We start from the raw sequence: 24,617 nt of genomic DNA, 5'->3' as shown, positions 1-24,617 counted from the left end.
AATGACGACTTTCCTCTTGCTCTAAGCTGTTGGGGAGGCGTCACAGCACAGTGAGATGCCTTGTAACAGAATCCAGGGGCCATAGATTTTGGAGTAAGGTAGATGAGCGTTCAGCTTTCAGCCCTGTCATTTTCTACTGGTGTGACCTAGGTCTAAATTACTTAACCTTAGAGCCTCTTTGTCGTCACCTGTAAGAGAAAAGATAATACTTGCTGACTCTCTTGAATTGTTTTGAGGATTAAATGGGTACAGTGGGATCTAAAAGGCACGTAAGATGCTGTTTCTCATCTCAAATAGCTTCCAGCTGCCTGTGGTACTGACCTGGGTCAGATGTGCCATGAGAGGAGGGAGACTATTTGATAAGAGAGCTCAGAGAAGGTTAGAGGGGGTGGCATTGGAGCATGGCCTTGCAGAAGGTTGGGCATTTTAGTACACAAAATCGTTAACACTGGGACAGCAGTCACATCCAGGCAGAGGAAATACCGTTAAAAAAGGACTGGAAGATTGAGTCATGGCGCTTGTTTGGGGATCAGTTGGATCGGAATTTAGTTGTTGGGACCAGAACTGGGTTAGCATGTTTGTTTATATCCAGAAGTAGTGACCAAGTAATCACTTTTTGCAGTCAACAAAAGATCACGATCATATCCTAAAATTCTCATGTTACCTTGGAATTTGAATTTGATAGTATGCCTGATGCATCTCCCATGTTAAAGAAATCATGATACTATTTTGCATGGGTCCTACTTTTTTTTGGACAGCTGACATAATTAAAGTTTCTGGAGTCCATTAGGGTAACATTGTATGATAAAATATGTGATAGCAAACCTGGGGTAATTTTTTCTGTTATTCCATCTTGCTAAAGTAGAAAAATGACATTTTGTTGGTGTTACAGGCATCCTGTGAGTTTTGCCATCCCTACTAGTCCTCCCTTTATTTACGTTCCTCTTTATGCACTATGGAGCCCTGGTGGCACAGGGCTAAGAGCTCGGCTGCTAATAAGAAGGCCGGCAGTTCAAATCCACCGGCCACTTCCTGGAAACCCTGTGGGGCAGTTGTACTCTGTCCTCCAGGGTCACTGTGAGTTGAAATTGACTTGATGGCAACGAGTTTGGTTTGGTTTGGGTTTATGCAATATAGTAACCACCTTGGCACAGTGATGCTAACTTCTCATTTTTACTGTAATCTTGGTTTAAGAATCACATGAACGTAGAACCCGCAAAATGATTCGCCACCCATGAAAATGTTCAATAACATATTTGAGGTAGAAAAAAAATATTATAGGGCACCTTGTTCTCTTATTGTCTAGATTTTATATCCTTTAGAATCCATGGATTAGACACATACTGGCTTGAAAATCTTCTGTTTACTCTTGTATGGTGTTTGTGTTATCAGTTGTTAAAACTTTATGACACTTTTCTGCCGTCACATGTTTTAACAGTGGAAACTGTGTATACTCTTCCCTGTTTTGTTGGGTCTTTTGTGCACATGTACACATTGAAGATGGTCATGTTATATGGGGCAGGCCAGGTCGAGGTGGTCTGGAGTGGGTAAGAGGCAGCCTTCTCTTAAGAGAACATTAGTTATCAAGAGTTGGACTGCTACTACCTGATGGTTGCAGTTTTCTTTGTCCAGTTCTATAGAGAGGATGCTTGGCCAGTGTCTCAGGATATAGTCAGTAGGCAGCATCCACACCAGTTATTTTAACAGAGAATTTAACATAAGGGATTATTAACCAAGTATGAGGATACTAAAAAAAAGGCCAAAAGAGAACCCTAGGCTCACATGGGGGTATTAACTGTAAGAAGCAGCTACCACAGTTAGGGCTAGAGGAACAAAGAAAATAGATTGAAAATATGAAAATTTAGAAACTTGGAGCATGGACTCCTTGGAACTGGGACTCAGCCCTCTGTTGCATTGATGTTTGTGTCCCTAAGCTCTGAGGAGTAACTCCAGTGAGCTGGTACCCAGACCTCCCAGGAGGGGATGGCAGTCGGCTGGGTCTGGTGAATCTGAGGAGGTACGAGGGGGCTGTTTCTGGGAGTGTTGCGGAAGTTGCAGACTGGAATTGACTGGTACTGCGGAAACAAACCACCATTCCTGGAGGGCAAGACGTATTGCTGTGGAGAAGCTGGCAGGAATAGGAAGAATTTCTCCCTCCCTCCTCTAGCTGTCCACTCTCCCTCTAGCACCCCTATTGGCAGAGCCTAACAGGGAACCGGAAACCCTGGTGGCGTAGTGGCTAAGAGCTATGGCTGCTAACCAAAAGGTTGGCAGTTCGAATCCACCAGGTGCTCCTTGGAAACTCTATGGGGCAGTTCTACTCTGTCTTATAGAGTCACTATGAGTCGGAATTGACTCAACGGCAACTTTTTTTTCCCCCCTTTAAACAGGGAACCAGCTGGGAAAGCAGAAATGTGGTTTTCAGAATCCCCACCCCAGCATCACAAAGTAGCATTAAAAAAAAAAAAAAAAAAGGTTAGGTGTGGAACTGAGTGGCAGTAGCTTCTCTGAGTGGCACAACTAGTGTGTCCAACTTATTTAAGCACAGTGAGCTTCCCAGGAGCTGATAGCTTTGGGCGGGCATACATTCCATGTTGACATTAAGCGACCTTTCCAAGTCTCTAGGGGATTGTGTGTGGAGCCAAATGCGAGTGAAAAACCAATGGGTAACCTGCCAGTTCTTGCTGCCACTATGGTTGGGAGGCAGACGATACAGAGAAACTAGCTTGGGTTCTCGAGTCAGACAGGTCTTTTTTGGTATCTTTTGCTCTGAAATATGTGATTTTGGGCATGTTGTTTCTCTGGGCACCTAACTTCTCAGATCCTTACTTTGTTCTCTGTGAAGTAAAGTTAATACTTCCAGGTTTGTTGGGTTGTTTGGGTGATTGGAATTAATATATTTAACATGCCAAGTATATAGTGGGCAGTCAGAAGATTAGTGGAGTTTACTTTGTTTTCACTGAAATGCTGTAGCAATTTAGAGTGGAGCCAGCCCTCTGTGTTAAGGGGTTAAGTTGGAAAGCCAGCAGTAGGAAAGGGAAGTGTGTGGATGTCACAGTGGGGTGGTGTAAAAATGTCTTGACGGAGGCACCTGACCTGGGTCAGGAGGTTCTCAGTGCAGGGACCCCGGGTCTAAAGGATGCATCCTGTTCGCAGCTCTTCTTTCTTGGTGGTAGTGAGGTCCCCCCTTTCTGCCTCTTGGATGCCTCATTTTAAGCCTAGTGGGATGGCAAAACTGATTAATCTCCTAGTTAGTGTTCCATACACCTTATTTGCATGGTCCTGCCCGCCCCCCCCACAAGGGTTCCATGTACCTTATTTGCATTATTAGAAAGCTGTCCAATCCCCATTATGGATCACAAGCACCTTATTTACATAGTCCCACCCAATCACTTGGTGGGAATTAGAAGACCTTGGTGAGAAAAGCCATATAAAAGTGATCCATCGCACCACAGGTGGGTGTGTGATTGACATCAAAATCTTGTTAAACAGGCACAACTAAAGGATGTAGGGTTTCTCTTATGGCTGTAAGAATAAGGAAATGTAGGGTGACATTCTATAAAGCAGCAGATAAAACTGCATCCAGAGCAAGACACCAGCCTCAGTCTCCGGTCATCCCCACAGGCACAAACAGCTGTGGTCACAGCCATTGGTTTTGAGCGAGAGGCTCCCTCTTCATGTCCTCCTGCCCCTGACCCCACCTGACTGTTCTGGGGACTCTGGCTACTTGCCTGCTCACCTCCTGGGTGCAGACAACTGGTACAGAATGCATTCCTGAGTAGTTGCCTGCATATTGGGTAAAGTGACCATGGGTTTCCCAGGAGCAGCCTCCGGCAGGTCTGGCTGCGGGTCCCAGAGGCCCCTTCCTGCAGGAGGGCAGAGCAGCCTGTGTCCGTGTAATACGGTAGCTGTGCCAGCTGGGTGTGGAATCCGGATGTCGGTGCTGTTCACAGTCCTTGTAACTTCATTTGCCCCTGTTTCTCCATGGTAGTGCTGAGTGATAAATGTGGTAGCTTTCTGATTGATGACAAGTGTAAGTACAGTAAAAGAAAGACGTCTTCGTTCAGTAGGTTAGAGCTGTGTCTGTCCTGGGTAGGGACAGGCCTGGAGATCTAAGTACAGGCTGAGAGTATGTGAATGTTGGGATAAAATATGTGGCCCTAGACTCGGCAGCCTGGTTTGAGACTGCGGAGTGGTGCAGCAGCAAGGGAGAAGCAGCTCAGTGTCTGAAGGGAAGACCTTTCGGCTGTACACTTAGATAACTCAGTCTCGGTTTTTGAAACACATAACAATTTATTGCACAGATTTGACTGGAAACCTGGCTCAGTTGAAGGCTCCACTGGCACCAGCTAAATAATGGTGTCATACCCAGCATCATTTTCCTTTCTGCGTTGTTCCAGGAAGAAACTTTAATAATTATTATTATATTTTAATATGGTGAAGAAAGGAAGACGCTCACAAAGAAGCATTTCTGTAGCAAAATGATATCTTCTGAACTGGCTCGCCCGATCCTGCTGTCTGTTAAAAGAGAAAATTGGTTTCCTATTGTAAGAGATTTATTTTCTTTTCCTCCCATTCCTGCCTCCTCCTCCTTGAGAGCTGTGGGAAGGCTTGTGGGACATCACTGCTGGACGGGTTTCATCTGGCTGGTAGCCTGTACTTTAAGTAACGGGGTTGTCTCTTCCGAGGGCATCGGCTCTCCATTTTTAGCCTGGGTATGAAGGGTAAGAGATGTGGGGGAAGATTTCTCCATTACTAGAAAACATGATTTGGGGCCAACTGGTTAATTACGAGCTTCCAGAGAAAAGGGAAGAAGTGCCAGAAGGGCAGAGCCAGTTGCGGTGTACCGCGCCTGCCACACTGCTTTCCATTACCTCGCAGACCTCCAGGCCCGCCTTTGTCTTTGGGGGATTCTTTTCTCCCCGCTCCCTTTTCTCTCAGCTTTTAAACTCAGGTTTCTTATTTGTAGATTTTGTATGTGTGTCCTTTTCAATGAAGGACTTTGCCATTTTAACATCGATACACATTTGCAGTTGATCTTCAGAACTGTTCGCTGCATGGAAAGAGGCCCTCTACGGAGAATGAATTATTTTGTATTTCTTCTCAGCACCATTTGCTCTTGAACTGCATATGAAGAGTAGGCTTCATTCAGCAAAGCTTCAGGGCCCGTTGTAGATTAGCCTTTCTAGAAGAAAGGGAAGGGCCTACAATCTTTTATAATTCTTTCCTTTTCTTCCTTTTTTCCCCAGCTTAAACCCTCAAAATACAAAGCAAATGCCCTTACTTAGGCTTAGTTTAATATCAGATGAGTTTGGGGGGACGGGGAAGCTGATACTCTTGATCCCACATTAGGAAATTAAAAAAAAAAAAAAAATTGTTCCTGTCGAATTGACCCTAACTCATGGCGACCCCATGTGTGCCAGAAAAAGCTGATACTCTTGATTCCACATTAGGATATTAAAAAGAAAAAAATCGTTCCTGTCAAGTTGACCCTAACTTGTGGCAATCCCGTGTGTGCCGGAAAGTAGAACTGTGTTTCTAGGGTTTTCAGTGGTTGATTTTTCTGAAGCAGATTGCCAGGCCTTTCTGTCAAGTCACTTCTGGGTGGACTCAAACCTCCAACCTTTTGGTTGACAGCTGAGTGTGTTAACTGCACCGCCCAGCAAGTCTATTAGGAAATGACCCTCTTTTGTACTGCAGCTTAATAGTGTATTTATTTTAGTGTTAAACTGTCACACTTGAGGTATTTTCAGTATATGAGGTCAACTCTGCCTGAACTCTGAGTGGTATTATACGTGTTCTAACTATTAGCTATTAATAGATTTGAGGTTGTGTGTTTTCAAAGATTACAAGTAATAAAGTTCATTTCGTCAAACTTACAGTTGTAGAGGTAATAGAAGATTGCTTTGAAGTTTTAGCCAGGTCAGAAAAGAGCGTACTGATTATCTGGGTCTTGTGACGTGACACAGTGAAACTGCCAAGACTGCTGCTGTTGCATTAGTGCTTACAGACAGCCCAGAGTTTATAGTTGCACAGGGAGATTCCTAGTCTAGAAGCTTCTCATCTTCTTTCACTAATATCCTTACCTTTGTATAGAATCATACTTGGGGATAGTAGGCAGAAGGTGGAGACACTGGGAAGGCTTGTGCTGTAGAAATACCACCCATTTGCTGCATCTGCTTACAGTGGAAGGCAGCTACAGCGATATTGCCCTCACCGCCCCCCATTCACTTCTAGGTTACTAACCAGTTCCATTTATTCCCATAATATCAGAGCTGCTGTTTGAGTTTTCAAAAAAAATACATCTTTTAGGTGGGACTTTCTGGGGACTGTAAAGCCCGTTTTTCTCTCACATAGCTCTTCTCTCCCGTGGTCTGCTAGAGGAGATAAGACCTGTATGTAAGTAATTAAGGTGATACAAGGCAGAACGTGATTAGTGTTGCGACTTTGCTTTATCTTTTCTTCTGTCTCTTGATGTTTTAGCTCTTGTTAACTTCCATGTTAGATTTACCGTTGTAAAACTCAACTAAGTAGCTTTGCCTCTTAGCAACACTAGAAGTGTAGATTTGGTTTTTCCAATGGAGTTAATATTGCCGAAATGTTCCTTGACTGTTAAGTTAGAGTTGCTATAATTTGCGCTAATAGATTTAGGCCATTTCTGCTTTTTACAAGGTTTTGAAATAAATTTGCTTGGCTTTTCACTTCAAAGTCACATACAATGCCAAAATATTCTTAGACTGCTGATTCTTAAGAGGAAACTGAGGCAAGCCACTAGCTAGGAGGCCCACAGCTGTGCAAGAATGACTGTAAGAGCCCAGGCTTCCATTGTTCAGCACCATGCAGCCCACTGGCTCCTGATCATTTGATGCCATCAAATGCTTGAGGAATGTTTGATTTCAAGGTCCAGGACAGCTCTTTTCATCTGTGACTTCAGGAGTACTGAACCTGAGCTTTGTTCTCTTCAAGAATCCAATGTCTTTTCTGTCTCATTATCCCAGCCTTGCCAGCTGGGAAAGGTGGTGCAGACTTCGCTTGCCAGTTGGAACAGATTTTTATTTTCAGAGCATTCCGGGGGCAGGAAAAAGTTTTTGCCCTGTTACCTGTTGGAAGTCATCTCTGGACAAGGGAAGGGAAGATGGGGCAGGACCCCAGAGTCTTCTGTATTTTCAGTTTTCTTCATGGGGTCTAGGAGCTGCTTTGCTGCTGGTTGCACAGCTTCTTACTTGCAAGCCTTGCTTTCTTTGGCAGTTAGGTCCGTGAGGGGGTAGTGCTGTTCTTTTATTCTACTTTCTCCTATGCCTGCAGAAGTATTTGTAGCTAAGTGAAGGGACTGCATATGGTTTGCCACTTGGATAATGGTTTTGGAGCCTGTAGAGCCTTTAAACTATTTATTCTTAAAGTCTTGACATACTGTTAGGGGGCAGAGACCCAACGGTTGACCTCTTTTACCTCCTCTGTTTTCCCTCCACCATCTTTACTGCATCTGAGCAATAAATAGTAAGTCCTTCTGAAAATGCTCTTAGTTGGCTAATGTAATTGAGTAGAACAGCAGTCTCTAGAGGCAGATTTTTTTTTTTTTCCTTGCATGATGGTCTTGAAAATGGTCCTTTAATTTTGGTATGTGCAAGTTCCCGTGGAATATAATCAGATGCTGTGCTCTGGAGATAATTGGTGAGTCCCTTCAAGGACATGAAGCTGCCTGCATTGGCTTCGCTTCTTTTGGTCTTTTGATCCTGTGAAGCTGTTCTCATGCTGGCAGGTCACCAGGAGACATTTGTAACTGGGACTGTTTCTTGGAATTGCCACTTCCTCTGCTTTTCTGCTGTCACCACGGCTAGTCTGGGTCCTGACCACTGGGTGTTTGGGTGGGGGAGCAGATGTGCCTGCTCCAGCTCTCCCCTGGCACAGTCAGGTGGGTTCCCTCAGCTCCTCAGATTCCACATCCAGTTTTCCAAGAGTTGGACTTGAGGAAAATTTGGAAGTCTTGTTTTGCCAGTGTTCTAGAATGTTCCAAATTATCTGTGTGGAAGTTCTGGGAGTGCTAGCTACACGTATTGAGAGACACCTGAGTTACCCAGCTGTTATTTGTTTACCTATCTACTTATTTTTATTTAACTGTTTTGACATGACTGGAACCCCTCACTGTCACTTTCTGCCTTTTAAAACCTTTGATCCCCTTCTCTTTATTGCCGTTGATTTAAATAGGGCCAGATGCCCAAGGTATATATAGGAGCGTTTCTCGAAGTGTGGCCCACAGACCTCCTGGCTACTTACTAAAAGCACATATTCGCGGGAATCATACCAGACCTATTGAATCAGAATATCTGGCTATGGCCTGGGTATCTGCATGTTTATAAGCTCCCAGGTGATTCTCAGGGACAACCCCTGACAGATCGCCTGGCCCACGAGGGGTGAGCCTAGGCCTCTGGTGTAGCTGGGATCCACACCCCAGCTCTACCGTTATTAGTTATGTGGTGTTGCGCAAGTTACTTAACATCTAAGCCTTACTTTCCTTACTATAAAAGGCAGTAATGATCCTTACCAGATAGGACTGCTGTTTGTATTCAGCCTGCTTGACAGGGTTGTTATCGATAGCTATTATTATTATACCTTAAATTCCAGTGCTTTTCTTGTGTGTTATTATGGGATCAGCAGGATCATATATGGTGGTCAGGAAAATCAAGAAATTTGAGGGTCGTGGAAAAGCAATCAGTCATTTAGGGAGCTGATATCTTGTATAATCACCCCATTCTAATCCCACATCTGTACATTCTAAAAATCAAATTTCAATTTCATAAAATTTGATTTTTAGTTTTTTATCATTTCTTCTTTGCTTCCTGGAGATGTATATGAAATGTAGTGGATTGTGCATTTGGTACTTACCCAGACTGTGTCTCTGTAATGGACTCTATTTACCTTTAAAAAGGAGTTCTTGGGTAGTGCAAATGGTGAATGTGCTCAACTGCCAACCAAAAGGTTGGAGGTTCGAGTTCACCCAGAGGCACCTCAGAAGAAAGGGCTGAATCTAGGTCTGAAAAATCAGCCATTGAAAACCCACAGCTCTACTCTGACACACCTGGGTTGCCAAGAATCAGCATCTACTCCACAGCAACTGGTGGGTTTACCTTTAAGAGGAATTTTGAGCAGGGAGAATGAAATGGAGCTAGTAAGGGAGATAGATGCTTTTTTTTGAAGTAACCCTTGCAGGGAGGGGTTTGGATATTGGAGCTTCCAGGTATGATCCATTGGGTTTAGTGATACAAGAGTTCTTCCATTTGGCCAAGGTGGTTTCAAGTTTGAACCCTTCCCTTGCTGCTGACTTGCTTTGTTAACTAGAAAAGAACTGCCTTTTATAGAAATGTGCTACTGTCTGTGTTAAGGACCATAAAATAGTAGCTGTCCCCCTGGGTTCTCTCTCCTGGCTGCCAAGGGAACTGAAAGGTCCTTGATTGTAAATATGCCTGGGGCATGTGGTAGTGTTCCTATTTTAAGTCTATAATTCAAATGGAAATCGCAGCCTTTATTTATTAAAATGCCATTCCTGGCAGGGCAACTGGGACTATTCCATTATTTACTGTTTGAAATCTTATCCATTTTAATCTGATCATGTCTGTTGGTTCTTATTTTAATTCAACAGTCAGTTCTAAGATCTTCATGGAGTGTAATTCTACTTGGCTACATTAATTACTGTATTATAGTTTGAATCTCCTTTAAAAAACAAAAATCAAAGTAGTTTTTGACCCTGTTTATTTGAGGGCACGTTTATAGTTAAATTATTCCCTCTGCCTCACAGAAGGCTACATCTGTGAAAGGATATATATTTTTTTTTGGGTGGGGGGAGGATAAAGAATGGAATTTAATATGTTTCTTATGAAGAAAAGAATGACCAATTATTCTACTGCAGAGAGGAATAAATATATATGACATTGAGGAATGGGAAAAGGTGACCACACGAGGTTTGGGGGTTTTCTTTCCCTAAATATTTTTGGCTTAAAAAAAAAATCCAAATTTATACAATAATATAATAAACCTCTAGCCTCCTTTTTCAGCCCTGATATCATACCATATTTCCTTCAGATCCTTTTTTTTTTTCCTTTTGAGAGATAAAGCATTACAGATACAGTTGGAAGCTCTGAGTACTCGTCCTCAACCCCATTTCTCTCTCCCCACTTCTTTTTCCTTCTACGCATTCCACATCAGTAACCATGATCACCTTGTCTTTCTTTTCTGTGCATTTTTATACTTTTGCAGCTTACATAGCCGTATAAATAATATAATATTGCTTGTGTCTGTTTTTAGTCTGTATTTAAGTGGGGTTTTACTATATCATTTTGCAACCTGCTGTTCCTGCTCAATATCGTTTTTCAAATTTGTTGTTATGCTGCTGTCATTCAACTTAACTGCTGTGTACTGTTCCATTGTATGACTATACCATAAATGGCATTATCATGAATATTCTTATGCCTGTCGTACACATGGGAGAATTTTCTAGGGTGTATACTTACCTGTAAGTGGAGTCTCTTAATTATAGGGATGTGTATTACCTGTTTTAACTGGGTGATACCAAGTGGCATATGCCAAAGTGCCAAAGTAGTTGAAATAATTTGTAGTCCCATTTCTCCACATTCTCATCATTTTCATTTTTTCCAGTATGATGGGTATCACGTAATATCTCAATTTATATTTCCCTGAATATTAATGAAGTTACATTTTTATTTTTATGCACTTAATGTCTAATTAAGGAGCCCTGGTGGTGCAGTGGTTAAGCACTGAGCTGCTAAGCAAAAGGGCAATGGTTCAAGTCCACCAGTGGCTCCACAGGAAAAAGATGTGGCAGTCTGCTTCCCTAAAGGTTAAAGCCTTGGAAACCTTGTGGGGAAGTTCTACTCTGTCCTATAGGGTTGTTATGAATAGCAACAAGTTGTTTTGTTTTGTTTTTTAATTTTTATTGTGCTTTAAGTGAAAGTTTACAAATCAAGTCAGTCTCTCATACAAAAATTTATATACACCTTGCTATATACTCCTAGTCGCTTTCCCCTTAATGAGACAGCATGCTCCTTCTCTCCACCCTGTATTTCCGTGTCCATTCAGCCAGCTTTCCCCCTCTGCCTTCTCATCTCCCCTCCAAACAAGAGCTGCCCACATAGTCTCATGTGTCTGCTTGATCCAAGAAGCTCACTCCTCACCAGTATCATTTTCTATCATATAGTCCAGCCCAATCCCTGTCTGAAGTTGGCGTTGGGAATGGTTCCTGTCTTGGGCTAACAGAAGGTCTAGGAACCATGTCCTCCGGGGTCCTTCTAGTCTCAGTCGGACCATTAAGTCTGGTCTTTTGATGAGAATTTGAGATCTGCATCCCACTGCTCTCCTGCTCCCTCAGGGGTTCTCTGTTGTGTATCCTGTCACCAATTATAGCCGGGCACCAACTAGTTCTTCTGATAGCAGCAAGTTTTAATGTCTAATTGGAGCTCTCTTGTGAAGTGCATGTTCATGCCTTTTGCCCATTCTTCTGTTAGATTATTCCTATTTTTTCTTTTTGATTTGTAGAGGTTCTTTATTTTCTTCACAGAATAAATGGAAATAGAAGAGACCTTCCACCGACTCCCCTTACAGCATTCCCCCACCTAACACTGTCTCTATCCACTTACCTGTATATGAGCTATACCAGTTGCCATTGAGTTGATTCCAAATCATGGTGATCCTGTGTGTGCGGAGTAGAACTGCACTCCGTAGGGTTTTCAGGGCTGTGACCATCTAGAAGCAAATCACCAGGCCTATCTTCAAGGTGCCTCTAGGTGGGTTTGAACCAATAGATGAGGGATGTTGTTGTTGTGTGCCATCAGGTGGATTCTGACTCACAGTGACCTTATAGGACAGATTAGAACTTCCTTATAGGATTTCCTAAGTTGTGTCTTTATGGGAACAGATTGCCAGGTCTTTTCTCCCACAAAGCGACTGGTGGGTTCTAACTGCCAACCTTTCAGTTGGCAACCAAGCACTTAACCATTGCAACACCAGGACTCCAAATGAGCTATAAACTGAAAAACCAAACCTGTTGCTGTCGAGTTGATTCCGACTCCTAGTGACCGTATAGGACAAGGTAAAACTGCCCCATAGTGTTTCCAAGGCTGTAAATCTTTAAAGAAGGAGACTGTCTTATCTTTCTCCCACAGAGCAGCTGGTAGGTTCAAGCCACTGACCTTTCGATTAGCAGCCAAGTCCTTTAACCGCTGTGCCACCAGGGCTCCGTACCAAACCAAACCTGTTGCTGTCAAATCGATTCCGACTCATAGTGACCCTATAGAACAGAGTAGAACTGCCCCGTAGAGTTTCCAAGGAGCACCTGGTGGATTCTTACTGCCAACCTTTTAGTTAGTAGGCATAGCTCCTATCACTATGCCGCCAGGGTTTCCAGCTCCAGGGTTACCAGATGAGCTAAAGGTATTGCCCCTATTGAAAGCTACTCCCTCTGTTCCTATTTAAGGACGTTGCTCTAGTAGGTCTTTCTTCCTTCTCTTCTACATTATTTACTCACCACTGGATCATTGCCCGTTATTTCTCCCATCTAAAATTAAAAAACAAAAACACCTTTTCACCCTGCTTTCCTTGTCAGCTATCACATAATCTCTTGGGCACTCCTTTGTGGCACAGCTTTTGATTGATATAATCCAACCACTTTCTCCAGTTCTTCTCTTCCATTCTCTTGTGTACCCATTCCAAGTTACAGTCAGGCTTTTGTTCCTAGTGCTACACCAAAACTATTCTTGTCAAGTTACCAGTGACCAATGGTTTGCTTTTTCTGCGGCATATGACTCAGCTGAATATTCCCTCCTGAGTTCACTTTCTTGCCTTAGCTTCCCGGACACAATGTTCTGGTTTCCTCCTACCCAGCTCACCAGTTGCTCCTCCTCAGTGTCCTTTGCAGATTCCTTCTCTGCTTCCATACCTTTTAACGTTAGGATACCTCAGGACTCAGTCCTTGCTCCTTTCCAATCTTTTGGCTTTAAATACCACCTGTATGCCAATCATTTCCAAGTATATATTCCAGTTCTTCCAAACTCCACACTTGTATATCCAACTGCCTACTCAATGTCATTTGGTCTCCCTTCTTCCACACTTTTCCTTGCTACAGTGTCTGTTCTCAACACAGCAGCCAAAGTAATTCTTTTAAATGTAATTCAGGTCTCTGTCTTTATCACCTACCAGTCCTTCCTAGGCTCTGCACTAGCCACAATGGTGTCTTTGCTGTTCCTTGAACTTACCAGGCACGCTCTAAATAAGCCTTCACACAGACTGTTCTCTCTGCCTTTCTTCACATCACTACATCCCATAATAACTTTGAGTGTTTTCTAGAATATACATTTCTCAGTGGCAGCTCTGTGATCATGTTTAGTACTGTGGTCCACACCCCAGTTCCCTCTTAGCCTGCTCTGTTTGTTTATTTATTTCATCTGTCACCTGCCAAGAGCCCGTGCTTTGACTTTTCACTTTGTTCATGGTGTCTTTTCAGTGGAGAGCTTTTAAAATTCATCAATCTTTCATATTTTGTGTTTATTCAGCCTGGTTTCAGAAGCTCTGCACTATCCCAAGGTCATTAAATTTCTTTCGCTAAAGCTTTTAAGGATAAGCTAGATAAAAGTAGTCCTGAACAGGAGTTGAGAAAAAGGACCTGACTGGAGGTCCCTTCCATTCTGTCTACAAGAGCATGGACCAGTCTCCATTGTGAAGTACGACCAACCATAAACAACTTCTGTTACAATGCCAAGAGTGTCTTCAGATGCTGAGATGTGGGAGTTGGGGCCCTCTCTCAGGCTGGTGAGAGAGAGGTACAGATGACTGGGGTTCTCTCTCCCGTCTCTAACATGCGTCATTGCAGGGCCTGCATACAGTGTCATCTCTCAGGATGAACAGTGATTACAGCACATATTGGTTTGTGTATTATCTGCCCACCAGATAAAGCAAGCATTCTTTTCTATTTTTATTTTTTTAAAAATATTTCCATGTAAATTAGAATCTAAACTAGACAGTCTCTTTTAGCAGGCAAGATTCAACTAAAGTCCTATTTTCTCAGAATACATTCCATACCTCAATTGCCTCTTAGAGATTTCCAAGACTTTTATGTACCTGGTAATTTGGAGGAATTGCTTTTATTTTGTGGTTTCTTAGGGACTTCTAATATGTCTCTCGTAAGATGTTTGCAGATGTCAATAGCTACTAGTTCTGAAGGGTTAGAGTAACAAGATCCTTTTTGTTTTCACTTGTGAGGTCTTGTTTTCTGCTTTTGCTATTAGCTCTTTTTCAGCTTCAGGAGAGACACACAAGCAGACTCTGACGTTAGCCTGTTTTTTAGTGGGTTGTTAGTGTACTGTTTATTTTCTTTCATTCTTTTGAGGATATTATGGCATGGCCCAGTCCTGTGGGAGTGCTGTAAGAACAGATTCTTGTTTAGACCAGGGCTTCCAACCAATTTGTCCTGGTTCTAATTCAGTATGTCTGCCTTTCCACCCCAGATGTACAGAATCAGAATCTACATTTTAACAAGATCCCCAGGTGATTCTTACGTACAATAAATTTTGAGAACCGCTGCTGCACTAGTAGAAACCCTGGTGGCGCAGTGGTTAAGACCTTGGGTGCTAATCAAAAGGTCAGCAGTAGGAATCCACCAGGTGCTCCTTGGAAACCCTGTGGGGTAGTTCTACTCTGTCTTATAGGGTCACTGTGAGTCGGAATCAACTCGATGGGGTGGTGGATTTGGTTTTCGTTTGGGCTGTACTAGTGGTTCTCAGAAGTGGTCCCTAACCAGCAGCATTAGCATCACCTGGGAACTTGTTAGAAATGCACATTCTCAGCAGGGGCTCATACAGAACAAAGGGTTCCAAGCCCTGGTTTAGATGCGCATGTCCACACATTCAGGTATTCTTTGTCCCTTGTGCTTCATTGGAATGTTTGTTGAACTGTTTTTCTTCCCTTTCATAGTATCGGAGCCCCAAGCAACTGACATTCCCTGTACCTCTGTGGTGTTTCATAGTAAGTGGGGTAAGATTCAGAAACTCAGATTCTGTGGCAAATTACAAGGCTATATAAAGTAAATGGTGATACTTTGTTCAGTTCATTTAAAAAATGTTCACTTAGGCTTGTGTAATCACACAGCTACTTTGTAAATGGATTGTCTTCTGTTGCTTGGTGGATATGAATACATTGGTACTTTATTCCTGAGGGCTGATGCTGTTAACTATTGATTTTGTGTTTATTAAAAATCCGTTCATTACTGCCACCTAGTAACTTCTATCCAGCAAGCGTTCTTACTTTATCGAGTGTCATCATAAACTCAATTTTAGGGCTTATAGGCTACAGTTGGCTCTTCAATAAACCTCTAACTTGTGATACACTATTGTCATTTGGCTTCCAGGGTATTTATTAAATCCATGATCCTGTACATCTGTCCTTTGAGTTGCCCAGCCCTCCCTCTGACTCTGGCAATTCTCATATATTCCATTTACCTTATTATCTCCTTTAATAAGAAAACCTTAGTGTTATTGTTCCTTTAAAGATTTTTATGTTTAGGGCCCCCCACGTGTCTGTCAGTTTGTGGTAGTGTGGGGGCTTGTGTGTTGCTATGATGCTGGAAGCTATGCCACCAGTATTCAGATACCAGCAGGGTCACCCATGGAGGACAGGTTTCAGCTGAGCTTCCAGACTGGGACAGACTAGGAAGAAGGATCCTGGCTGAAAGCAGAGAATCCCAGAAGGATATTTACCTGTGTTTTATTGACTACGCAAAAGCATTTGACTGTGTGGAACATAACAAATTATGGATAACATTGCAAAAATGGGAAATGCAGAACACTTAGTTGTGCTCATTCGGACAGAACAAGGGGTTAATGAGTGGTTTAAAGTCAGGAAAGGTGTGTGTCAGGGTTGTATCCTTTCATCATACCTATTCAATCTGTACACTGAGCAAATAATCTGAGAACCTGGACTATATGAAGAAGAATGGGTCATCAAGATTGCAGGAATACTCATTAACAACCTGTGTTATGCAGATGACACAACCTTGCTTGCTGAAAGTGAAGAGGACTTGAAGTACTTACTAATGAACATCAAAGAGCACAGCCTTCAGTATGGATTACACCTCAACATAAAGAAAACAAAAATCCTCACAACTGGGCCAATAAGCAACATCATGGTAAACGGAGAAAAGATTGAAGTTGTTAAGGATTTCATTTTACTTGGACCCACAACCAACACCCATGGAAGGAGCAGTCAAGAAATCACAAGATGCATTGCATTGGGTAAATATGCTGCAAAAGACCTTTTTAAAGTGTTGAGAAGCAAAGATATCACATTAAAGACTAAGGTGCGCCTGACCCAAGCCATGGTATTTTCAGTTGCATCATATGCATGTGAATGCTGGACAGTGAATAAGGAAGAATGAAGAAGAGTTGACGCCTTTGAATTGTGGTGTTGGTGAAGAATATTGAATATACCGTGGACTGCTAAAAGAACGAACAAATATGTCTTGGAAGAAGTACAACCAGAACGCTCCTTAGAAGCAAGGTTAGAAGCAAGGATGGCGAGACTGAGTCTTACATACTTTGGACATGTTGTCAGGAGGGATCAATCCCTGGAGAAGGACATCATGCTTAGTAAAGTACAGGGTCAGCAGAAAAAAGGAAGACCCTCAAGGAGATGGATTGACACAGTGGCTGTACAAATGGGCTCAAGCGTAAGAACGATTATAAGGATGGCACAGGAGCGGGCAGTGTTTCTTTCTGTGGTATGTAGGATCGCTATGAGTTGGAACCCCAGGAGTGGGGAGAGAGTCTGACCACCCAAATGTTCCCTAGAATATGTGGATTCCCAAATGCATATCATCTGGGAGAAGGAGTGGAGACTCCCCTTCATTTCTGTAAGTGCCTTGGCTTCCTTTAAGAGCATTGGAATGATGCTGTTTTGTTTTGTTTTAAACCAGAGGAAGTGGAAGACAGGTAATGATTAATGTGAAGCTTAAATTTCATTCTAACTGAAGGATTATCTACACTCATGAGAGAACTTGGCAATATCAGTGAACTGAAATGTTTAAATGCTGTTTTCTGGACACCAAGGCTTAGTTAGGGTCTGGGAGGAAAACATCTGTTTTGAGTCCTTTGGTCTCATTATTGCCATTTAGGATTAAAAAAAGGGGGGGATATTCAAATGATGAAGGTTCTTTATTTGGAAGTAGTTGGCTATTTTAAAAAAAATGATCTTTTTTTTTGAGTATAGATTGGATTATATAGAGATATTTTGTCAGGTACTGTAATAGATGGTAAAGATGAGGCTAGGCAGGCTAATCACAGGATGGGGAGGGAATGGCGTCCATCTAGGTTAGGAGTTAGTCCTCAATGGCCTCTTTTCTGTATTTTTTCCAAATGTTACGTGCATACCGGAGAGACCCATATCAGTAAATCAAGTCCTCTTCTCGCAGCATACTTGATCTTCGTTGCATGCTTTTTTTTTTTTTTTTTTTGCAGTTACTTCAACTATTATTGAACATGCGCTTTGAGGGAGGTACTGTGCTTGGTTCTGGGCACACAGAAAAAAATAGTCAGGGTCTCTATTCTCATAGAACTTACAGTTTAGTGGGAGAGGGACATTAAAGTAGCCAAGTTCTCCTTATTTCCTATACACATCCTCCAACCTCTACATCCCCCACCAATGAGCAAACTCTCTTGACTTCATATGCCTGTCATCGTGACTCAGAATCTTGGATTCCTTCTCTTTTATCCCCTCTATCCACTCTGTTGTCAGTTCCTATTAATTCATTGCTTATCCCTTAAGTTCCTACCCATTGTCTTTCCAATCTTTTTCATCTAGACCCTGTCTCAGCAGTAACGTGTTTTGGGAGGAGTCAGGGGCCCACGAGACAGTTAAGGAAGTGTGTGTCTATGGGTGTCCAAATACTGTTTATTCCTGCCTCTCTCCTTTTGCGTGTTTTGTTTTTTTCTCTAACTCTGATTTTCTTCCTAGTTCTTTTTTGTCCAGCAACCCTCATGTTAAGTGCCACCTTGTCAGTGAAACATTTCCTGATTACTTCTTTCCTTGAACTTCCCTGAACTCTTACAGCACTTAAGCCCCAGACTATATCACATAATTTACCACTTATGAAGACTGCTTTGTGTTGCTAACTATTTCATATTTGTAGGATTTCTTCTATTCATATGTTAGGTTGCAAGACTTTTTAGTCCAGGATTATAACCTATATATTTATAGAGTGCTTTTTATGGGGCTAATAATTGGTAGGTGTTCATTGTTCATTAAATGCTTACAGAGTAATAGAATTTAGATTCATAGACTATCTATAAATATCAGAAGGGCCCTACTACTTATTAAGCTTCTGCTGTCCTAACCCATTGCTGTCAATTCCAACTCATAGCCTATAAGACAGTGTGGAACTGCCCCTTAGGGTTTCCAAGGCTATAATCTTTATGGAAGCAGATTGCCACATCCTTCTTCCACAGAGCCGCTGGTAGGTTTGAACCGCTGACCTTTTGTTTAGCAGCTAAGCACCTAACCACGGTGCCACCGGGGCTCCTTAAGCTTCTTCTGTACCACAGTTTGTGTAGCCATTTCCTTGTTGATGAACATTTAGGTTGTTTCCAGCTTCGGTAATTATAAACATTCTATTGCTTATTTTTAAGTCTGTCATGTGAAAAAAATAATCCTATTCCCTGTAAAGCATTTCAGCCAAATGTTTATTATTTTATTGCTCGTTTATTACTCCAGCACTTCTTTAGTGTCTGTGATACTGGGAGATAGAGAACAGGCTTGAGAGACATCCCAGTGGCTTGTGCAGCTGGGGGTGTTCATTTGGCTTTTCTCATTCTTGATGTAGTATTTTATTTTCCTTTTAGGATAAGAACAAGAAGCTACGTCCCCTGTATGACATTCCCTATATGTTTGAAGCCCGGGAATTCCTTCGAAAGAAGCTAATTGGGAAGAAGGTAAGTGATGACAGAGACATATTTGCAAGCTTCAGCTCCTCCTGTGGAGGGTTTTTTTAAGCTGGGCCCTTTACGCTTGATGGAATCCCAGGGCCCAGCACATGGCAGTCCTGCACTGAGCCTGGCAGGATTACGTTGATATGAAGCAAGGCATACCTACCTGTGTATCAGAAAGTGGTGTCCCTTGGGACAGGTTTAAAATTGGGGGCCTGACCACAGTGTGATTGCCAGACCTCTGATGGCATGTTCTTTCCAGGGCCCAGGTTCAATTCCAGTTTCAATAATTGCATGTTGCTCTGAGCTCCATCTGCTTGGCTTTCTTCTCTCCAGCCACCTCCATTAAAAGTGTGGTGCGATGGGATTTGCTAGAGAGGGAAGGTTGCTGCTGTTTTCTGCTTCCCTTACTTCTGAGGACTAAGCTGGCTGTAAGGGAAGGGGGCTCTCCTAGAAGAGGAGCATGCTTGCTCAGTGTGTGTGCCACCTCTATACTTCTGGCTTGTAAAATTCACCCACAGCCTATACGGCAGGTGCTGTGGAGCCTTTTGTGGGGAAGCGGTGCATGGGAGGTTTTTTGTGTAGCACATTGACTTTCTAGTCTGGTGCAACAGTTCGGAGGCCCCAGAGTGCATTTCTTTGTGCTCTTGGGCATAGCAGAATATTCTATGGCCAGCTGCAGAATTTGCCACTCTGAGAGGATGGTTATGAGCCTCTGAGCATCCCCTTATTCTTCCTGACCTCCTCGCCCTAATCGTCCTGAGTGGTTCTCTGTGTCTTGAATGACAAAGGAAATGAATGAGATGGTTCCTTGATAGTAATTGAGGAAAATCTGTTCAGGGAGGGACTACGAGTCATCTCATGTTTACTTGACTTTAGTGGGGATTCTAGGGTTTTGAGTCAATTTTTACTGTATCTTCAAAAAGGTAGGACCATTCGCCTGTATGTCTGTCATAACACATTAAAGCCATCTTAGAGTTCTTTACATAAATACAGAGTTTTAAATGGTTAGTGACATGACAGGTTTGATAAGGCTCTGGCTTTTGAACTAATGCCAAAGTAGTATATCATAAACCAAACCAAACCCATTGCCGTCGAGTCGGTTCCAACTCAGCAACCCTATAGGACAGAGTAGAACTGCCCCATAGAGTTTTCAAGGAGCTCCTGGTGGATTTGAACTGCTGACCTTTTGGTTAGCAGCCATAGCACTTAACCGCTACCCCACCAGGACTTCCAGTATATCATAAATATAAGTGTAACCAATTTTATTATATATCACAGTCACTAGGATGATAAATTGTAGCAAAAGGTTTTGAAGTTTGGCATAAGATGAAATTACTAATTTTGAGGTAGAGAAAGCAAACTGGATTCCCTAAAATGAGTATTACATCTCCTCAGTTTCCTTCAGAGAATAGGCTCATTTGTCATCGTATAAAAGTTGACAGAATGCTGTATTCATTCATGAAGTGTAGCGCGAATGATGGTTTTAAGCCTCTTTCAATTTCTGGATCTCCTGTTATCTGATCTAATGTCTGACATCTCTATTTCGCCAAGTTGGCATCATATCACTCACTCACTGGCTCATAAACAATAGCATATAGACAAACAAGAAATTCCCTCCCAAGTGTAGATTTCTGTTGAAATCCATCGAGCATCACTTTGAAAGAAGTGGTACCACTGGCTTGATAGGTGTGCACACAGTTCTGTGGCATGTGTTACGGCAGCCACCTGGCTTCCTCGAATAGTGCCCTACCCTGATTCTCTTTCATCTCCAGAACATAGATCACAGGTTATTGCTGCAGCTGCTAAATGGTCCTAGAAGGTTAGCCCAGGGCCCTGCTCCCACAAACTGTGTGCCAGGCCTTTGCAAAGCCCACCATGTCAGGATAAAAGGACTGACCTCAGGTATCGAGTACGGTGGCCATTCCGAAGCAATTAGGCTCCTGCTTAGTGGGAGAAGCCTCGTTTACTGGTTCCTCTGCATCGAAGTTGATTGGATTCTATTTGTGCTGAGCCCTGGTTTTGTCCCCCATGGTGACATTGTGTAAATGATGAATACCATCTCTCTGAGTCAGGAGTAGGACGCAGCTCAGCTCTGCTGGGCTGGAACATTCCTGGTGCAAACTGCTTTCCCTGACTCACCACCTGAAACCACTTGACTGTTTTCTGGGCCCATCAGCTCTGACAGTGAACACCCATGTGCTCTGGCGTTGGGGAGCAGGCGGGGCAGTTGCTGCCTCAGGGGTGTGGCTAGCACATCAGCGCACATTTCTGCCAATTCCCTTCAGACCTCTGCAGCTGTAGAGCGTGGCACGTGGTGATTAAGAGGCACCAAGAGGGAGTGCGTGCGCCTGTTTGCCTGTGTGCCTGTGTGCACAGAAGCTGATTAGCGCAGCCTGCCACAGCGTAGGGAAGAGAATGGAGGTAAAATCACCTTCTCGGCCCAGACTCTTATTTGACCTTCCCAGAAACTCCATAATATGACAGTTTTGAGGGGCTTCTAGAATACAGAGAAATAAGATTGAAAGTAAATCGCACAGTTGCTTTGTTGGACTTGGCAGTCTCTAGTCCAGTTTGTGGAAATTGATTCACTCCCAAGATTTAATTCTGCCTAAATCCCTTAATGAGAGTAGCCACACACTGCCCTCAGCCTTTGTTTCCTTGTTTGTGAAATGGGAATATTAGGTGTCTGCCCTCTCTCCTGGGGTGGCTAGCAGATCCAGGATGATGGTACTCTGTTGTGTTTTTCCAGGTGCCAGGGAGGTGTGTGGTTTGGTTTTTTTCTCATAGTACTGTTTTTGTATAGACTCTACATGGCTCTGCTTTTTCTGTTATGATTCATTACAGGCTCTGAGGTCAAGACAAGTAAATCAGTGTGCAATTAATCGGACTGGCATCAGAACTAGGGTATTTTTCCGTAGCCTTCATGTTAGTTCTGCAGACATTACTGCTTGTTCAACCAATTGCACGGGTTTGGGTGGTAGCTGGTTAGATGTGTCACCAGGGGGCTTCAGCTTCCACAGAATGAGGACGTGCTCTTGCTAACCGGTGTGTGTACACACGTGCTCATACCTGTGAACACTGCAAACGTTTCAAAAGCTGCCTGAATTGCCATCCTGCCTGGTAGAATACTCTCCCCTTCATCTGCCATCTATTCTTTCACTGAAGTCTTGATGAAGGGGTATTCTTGGTAAAGAATTTTCTTGCTAGTTTCTTCTGGTGTTCTTCATGGCCCTAGTGTAGTAAAGAAATGGCTTATCATGTCTTTCAGTTTTCCAGAACTTGTGTTAAAGAGATATATGAGATTGATGCCCTCCTAAAAGAATAAGGGCTACCCAAGCAAACCAAACCCAATGCCATGAAGTCACTTCTGACACATAGCAACCCTGTAGGACAGGGTAGAACTGCTACCATAGGGTTTCCAAAGCTGTAAATCTTTATGGAAGCAGTCTGCCACATCTTTATCCTGCCAAGCAGCTGGTGGGTTCTAACCACCAACTTATGGGTTAGCAGCCAAGCGCTTAACCACTGCACCACCAGGGCTTCTTTTAACAAGGGCTACCAAACCCATAAAACCCATTGCTGTTGAGTTGATTCTGACTCACAGTGACCCTATAGGACAGAGTAGAACTGCCCCCTAGGGTTTCCAAGAAGCAGCTGGTGGATTCGAACTCCCAACCTTTGGTTAGCACCCAAACTCTTGACCACTGCACCACCAGGGTTCCAACAAGAGCTACAGTCCTCTTCTGATAGCTGGAATAAATTCTTTCTGTGGGTTTTTTTTTTTTTTTTAATGTTTAGAGTTCAACCCATGGGAAGCAAGTCTGTGAGCTTAAATCATTTTGCTGTCGGTGGAATAAAGTAATAATACCTGAGATCTTTATTGAAATTTTTCCCAGCTATCTCCTATAATATCAAAAGTAAGGTCTCAGAATATTTTTTTATCCGTATAATACAGCATTTATAAAAGACAAATATATCACTCCTAAATCTCTTGTCCCTTAATTGCATGATGTCTATCACCATGGAAACCATTGTGTTCAAAGTTGGAATTTGTTTGGACAACTGAAGGGTCAAAAGTGTTGGAAGAGATGAAATTGCAAGAAGCCAGAGTGCGTAGAAACTTCACAAACCCTGGGAATAGATATGTAGGCCAAGCTGTCTTATCTCTGACTTCCCTAGCGTGTTTTTCCACCATTTTTGCTCAAAAAGCAAACTTTCATGGGATGTAACTTATTTGTAAGCAAGTAGCTACCTTTGTATGGTTTTCACATCTTTCAGTTTGATTTGTGTACTAGGCTGGCATTTTTTTTGGCACTTAATATTGGGCAGTTTTCTTAATAAATGCAGACAGTTGGGAAGTTATGGGGCTACACATCATTTGGTGAGTTATTTCAAATCATGATTGCTTCACATTGTTCTTTTCAAAATCTGTCATTCCTGAGGTATGTACTTTTGGGGTGTGGAGCACGTGGGGGCAGAAGGGAATGATTGTTAACGTGCACCAGATTTATAAATCCAGCACATCCAATCCATATGGAACTCAATATCTTCCATCAGAAAGCTTGGTTTCCTCCAATGTTCTAGAGTCACAGCACTATCAATGCCACCAGACAACACCTCTTTCCTTTATGCCTCTATTCCAATCCTTCACCAAGTCCTGCTGTAGCTCTCTCTCTCAAAGTTCTCCCCTTCTTCCCATGGAACAACTGCTGCCTTGCCTTCTCTCCTCTAGCCTGGACTCCTTCTGTAGCTTTCTTACTGTTTTCCCCACAGCCATTCTTTCCACTCTAGTCCGTTCTCCACCCTGTGCCTAAAGGGAGCTTCACAAATGCAAATCATATCATGCTCCTCCTTTGACTGAGATTCTTGGCTTCCCCTTGCTTCCTGAGCCTACAAAGCCCAGCATAACCTGGTTTCTTCCTGCTTCTCAGGTATAACCCCCATCCCTTCCCTCACTGTCCTCCTGACCAGCATTTTGGCCTTCATTATGCATTATGCTCCCCATCTCACCTGAGGGCTTCTTCTTCTTCTTCTTTTTTTTTTTTTAATAATCTTATTGCAGTTAAATACATATAACATACATTTTGCCATTTTTAAGCATACAATTCAGTGACATTAATTACATTTACCATGTTGTACAACCATCACCAGTATTTCCAAAAGTTTTGCATCACCTTAAACAGAAACAAAGCACCCCTTCAGCAATAACTCCACATTCATTCCTCCTCCCAGCCTCTGGTAACCACTACTAAATTTTTGTCTCTATCCATTTGCCTCTTCTAGGTATTTCCCATGAGTGTGATCATACAATATTTGTCCTTTTGTGACTGACTTAATTCACTTAGCATACTGTTTTATAGGTTCATGCATGTTGCAGTGTGTGTCAGGACTTCATTTCTCCTTATGGCTGGGTAGTATTCCATTGTCCATTTATCTGTGTATGGATACTTGGGTTGTTTTCAACTTTTGGCTTCTGTAAATAGTGCAGCAATGAACGTTTGTGTACAAGTATCTGTTTGACTCCCTGCTTTCAGATCTTTGGGGTATATACCCAGGAATAGAATTGCACAGTCACATGGTAATTCTATGTTTAACTTTCTGAAGAACCGCCAACCTTTTCCATAGTGACTGCATCTT

At 42.7% G+C, this 24,617-nt stretch overlaps 1 protein-coding gene across 1 annotated transcript in view; it reads left to right on the top strand.

Moving 5' to 3' along the window:
• Nucleotides 1-24,617, top strand: part of SND1 (staphylococcal nuclease and tudor domain containing 1) — a 496,139-nt gene that overhangs the window by 162,404 nt on the left and 309,118 nt on the right. Inside the window, exon 11 of the mRNA XM_049894741.1 lies at nt 18,894-18,983. Within this exon, the coding sequence (XP_049750698.1) occupies nt 18,894-18,983 (90 nt within the window). The remainder of the gene's footprint in view (nt 1-18,893; nt 18,984-24,617) is intronic.

This window comes from Elephas maximus, chromosome 8, assembly GCF_024166365.1.
Source record: "Elephas maximus indicus isolate mEleMax1 chromosome 8, mEleMax1 primary haplotype, whole genome shotgun sequence".
Classification (NCBI taxonomy): Eukaryota; Metazoa; Chordata; class Mammalia; order Proboscidea; family Elephantidae; genus Elephas; species Elephas maximus.
This window is presented reverse-complemented; position numbering and strand designations above follow the sequence as displayed.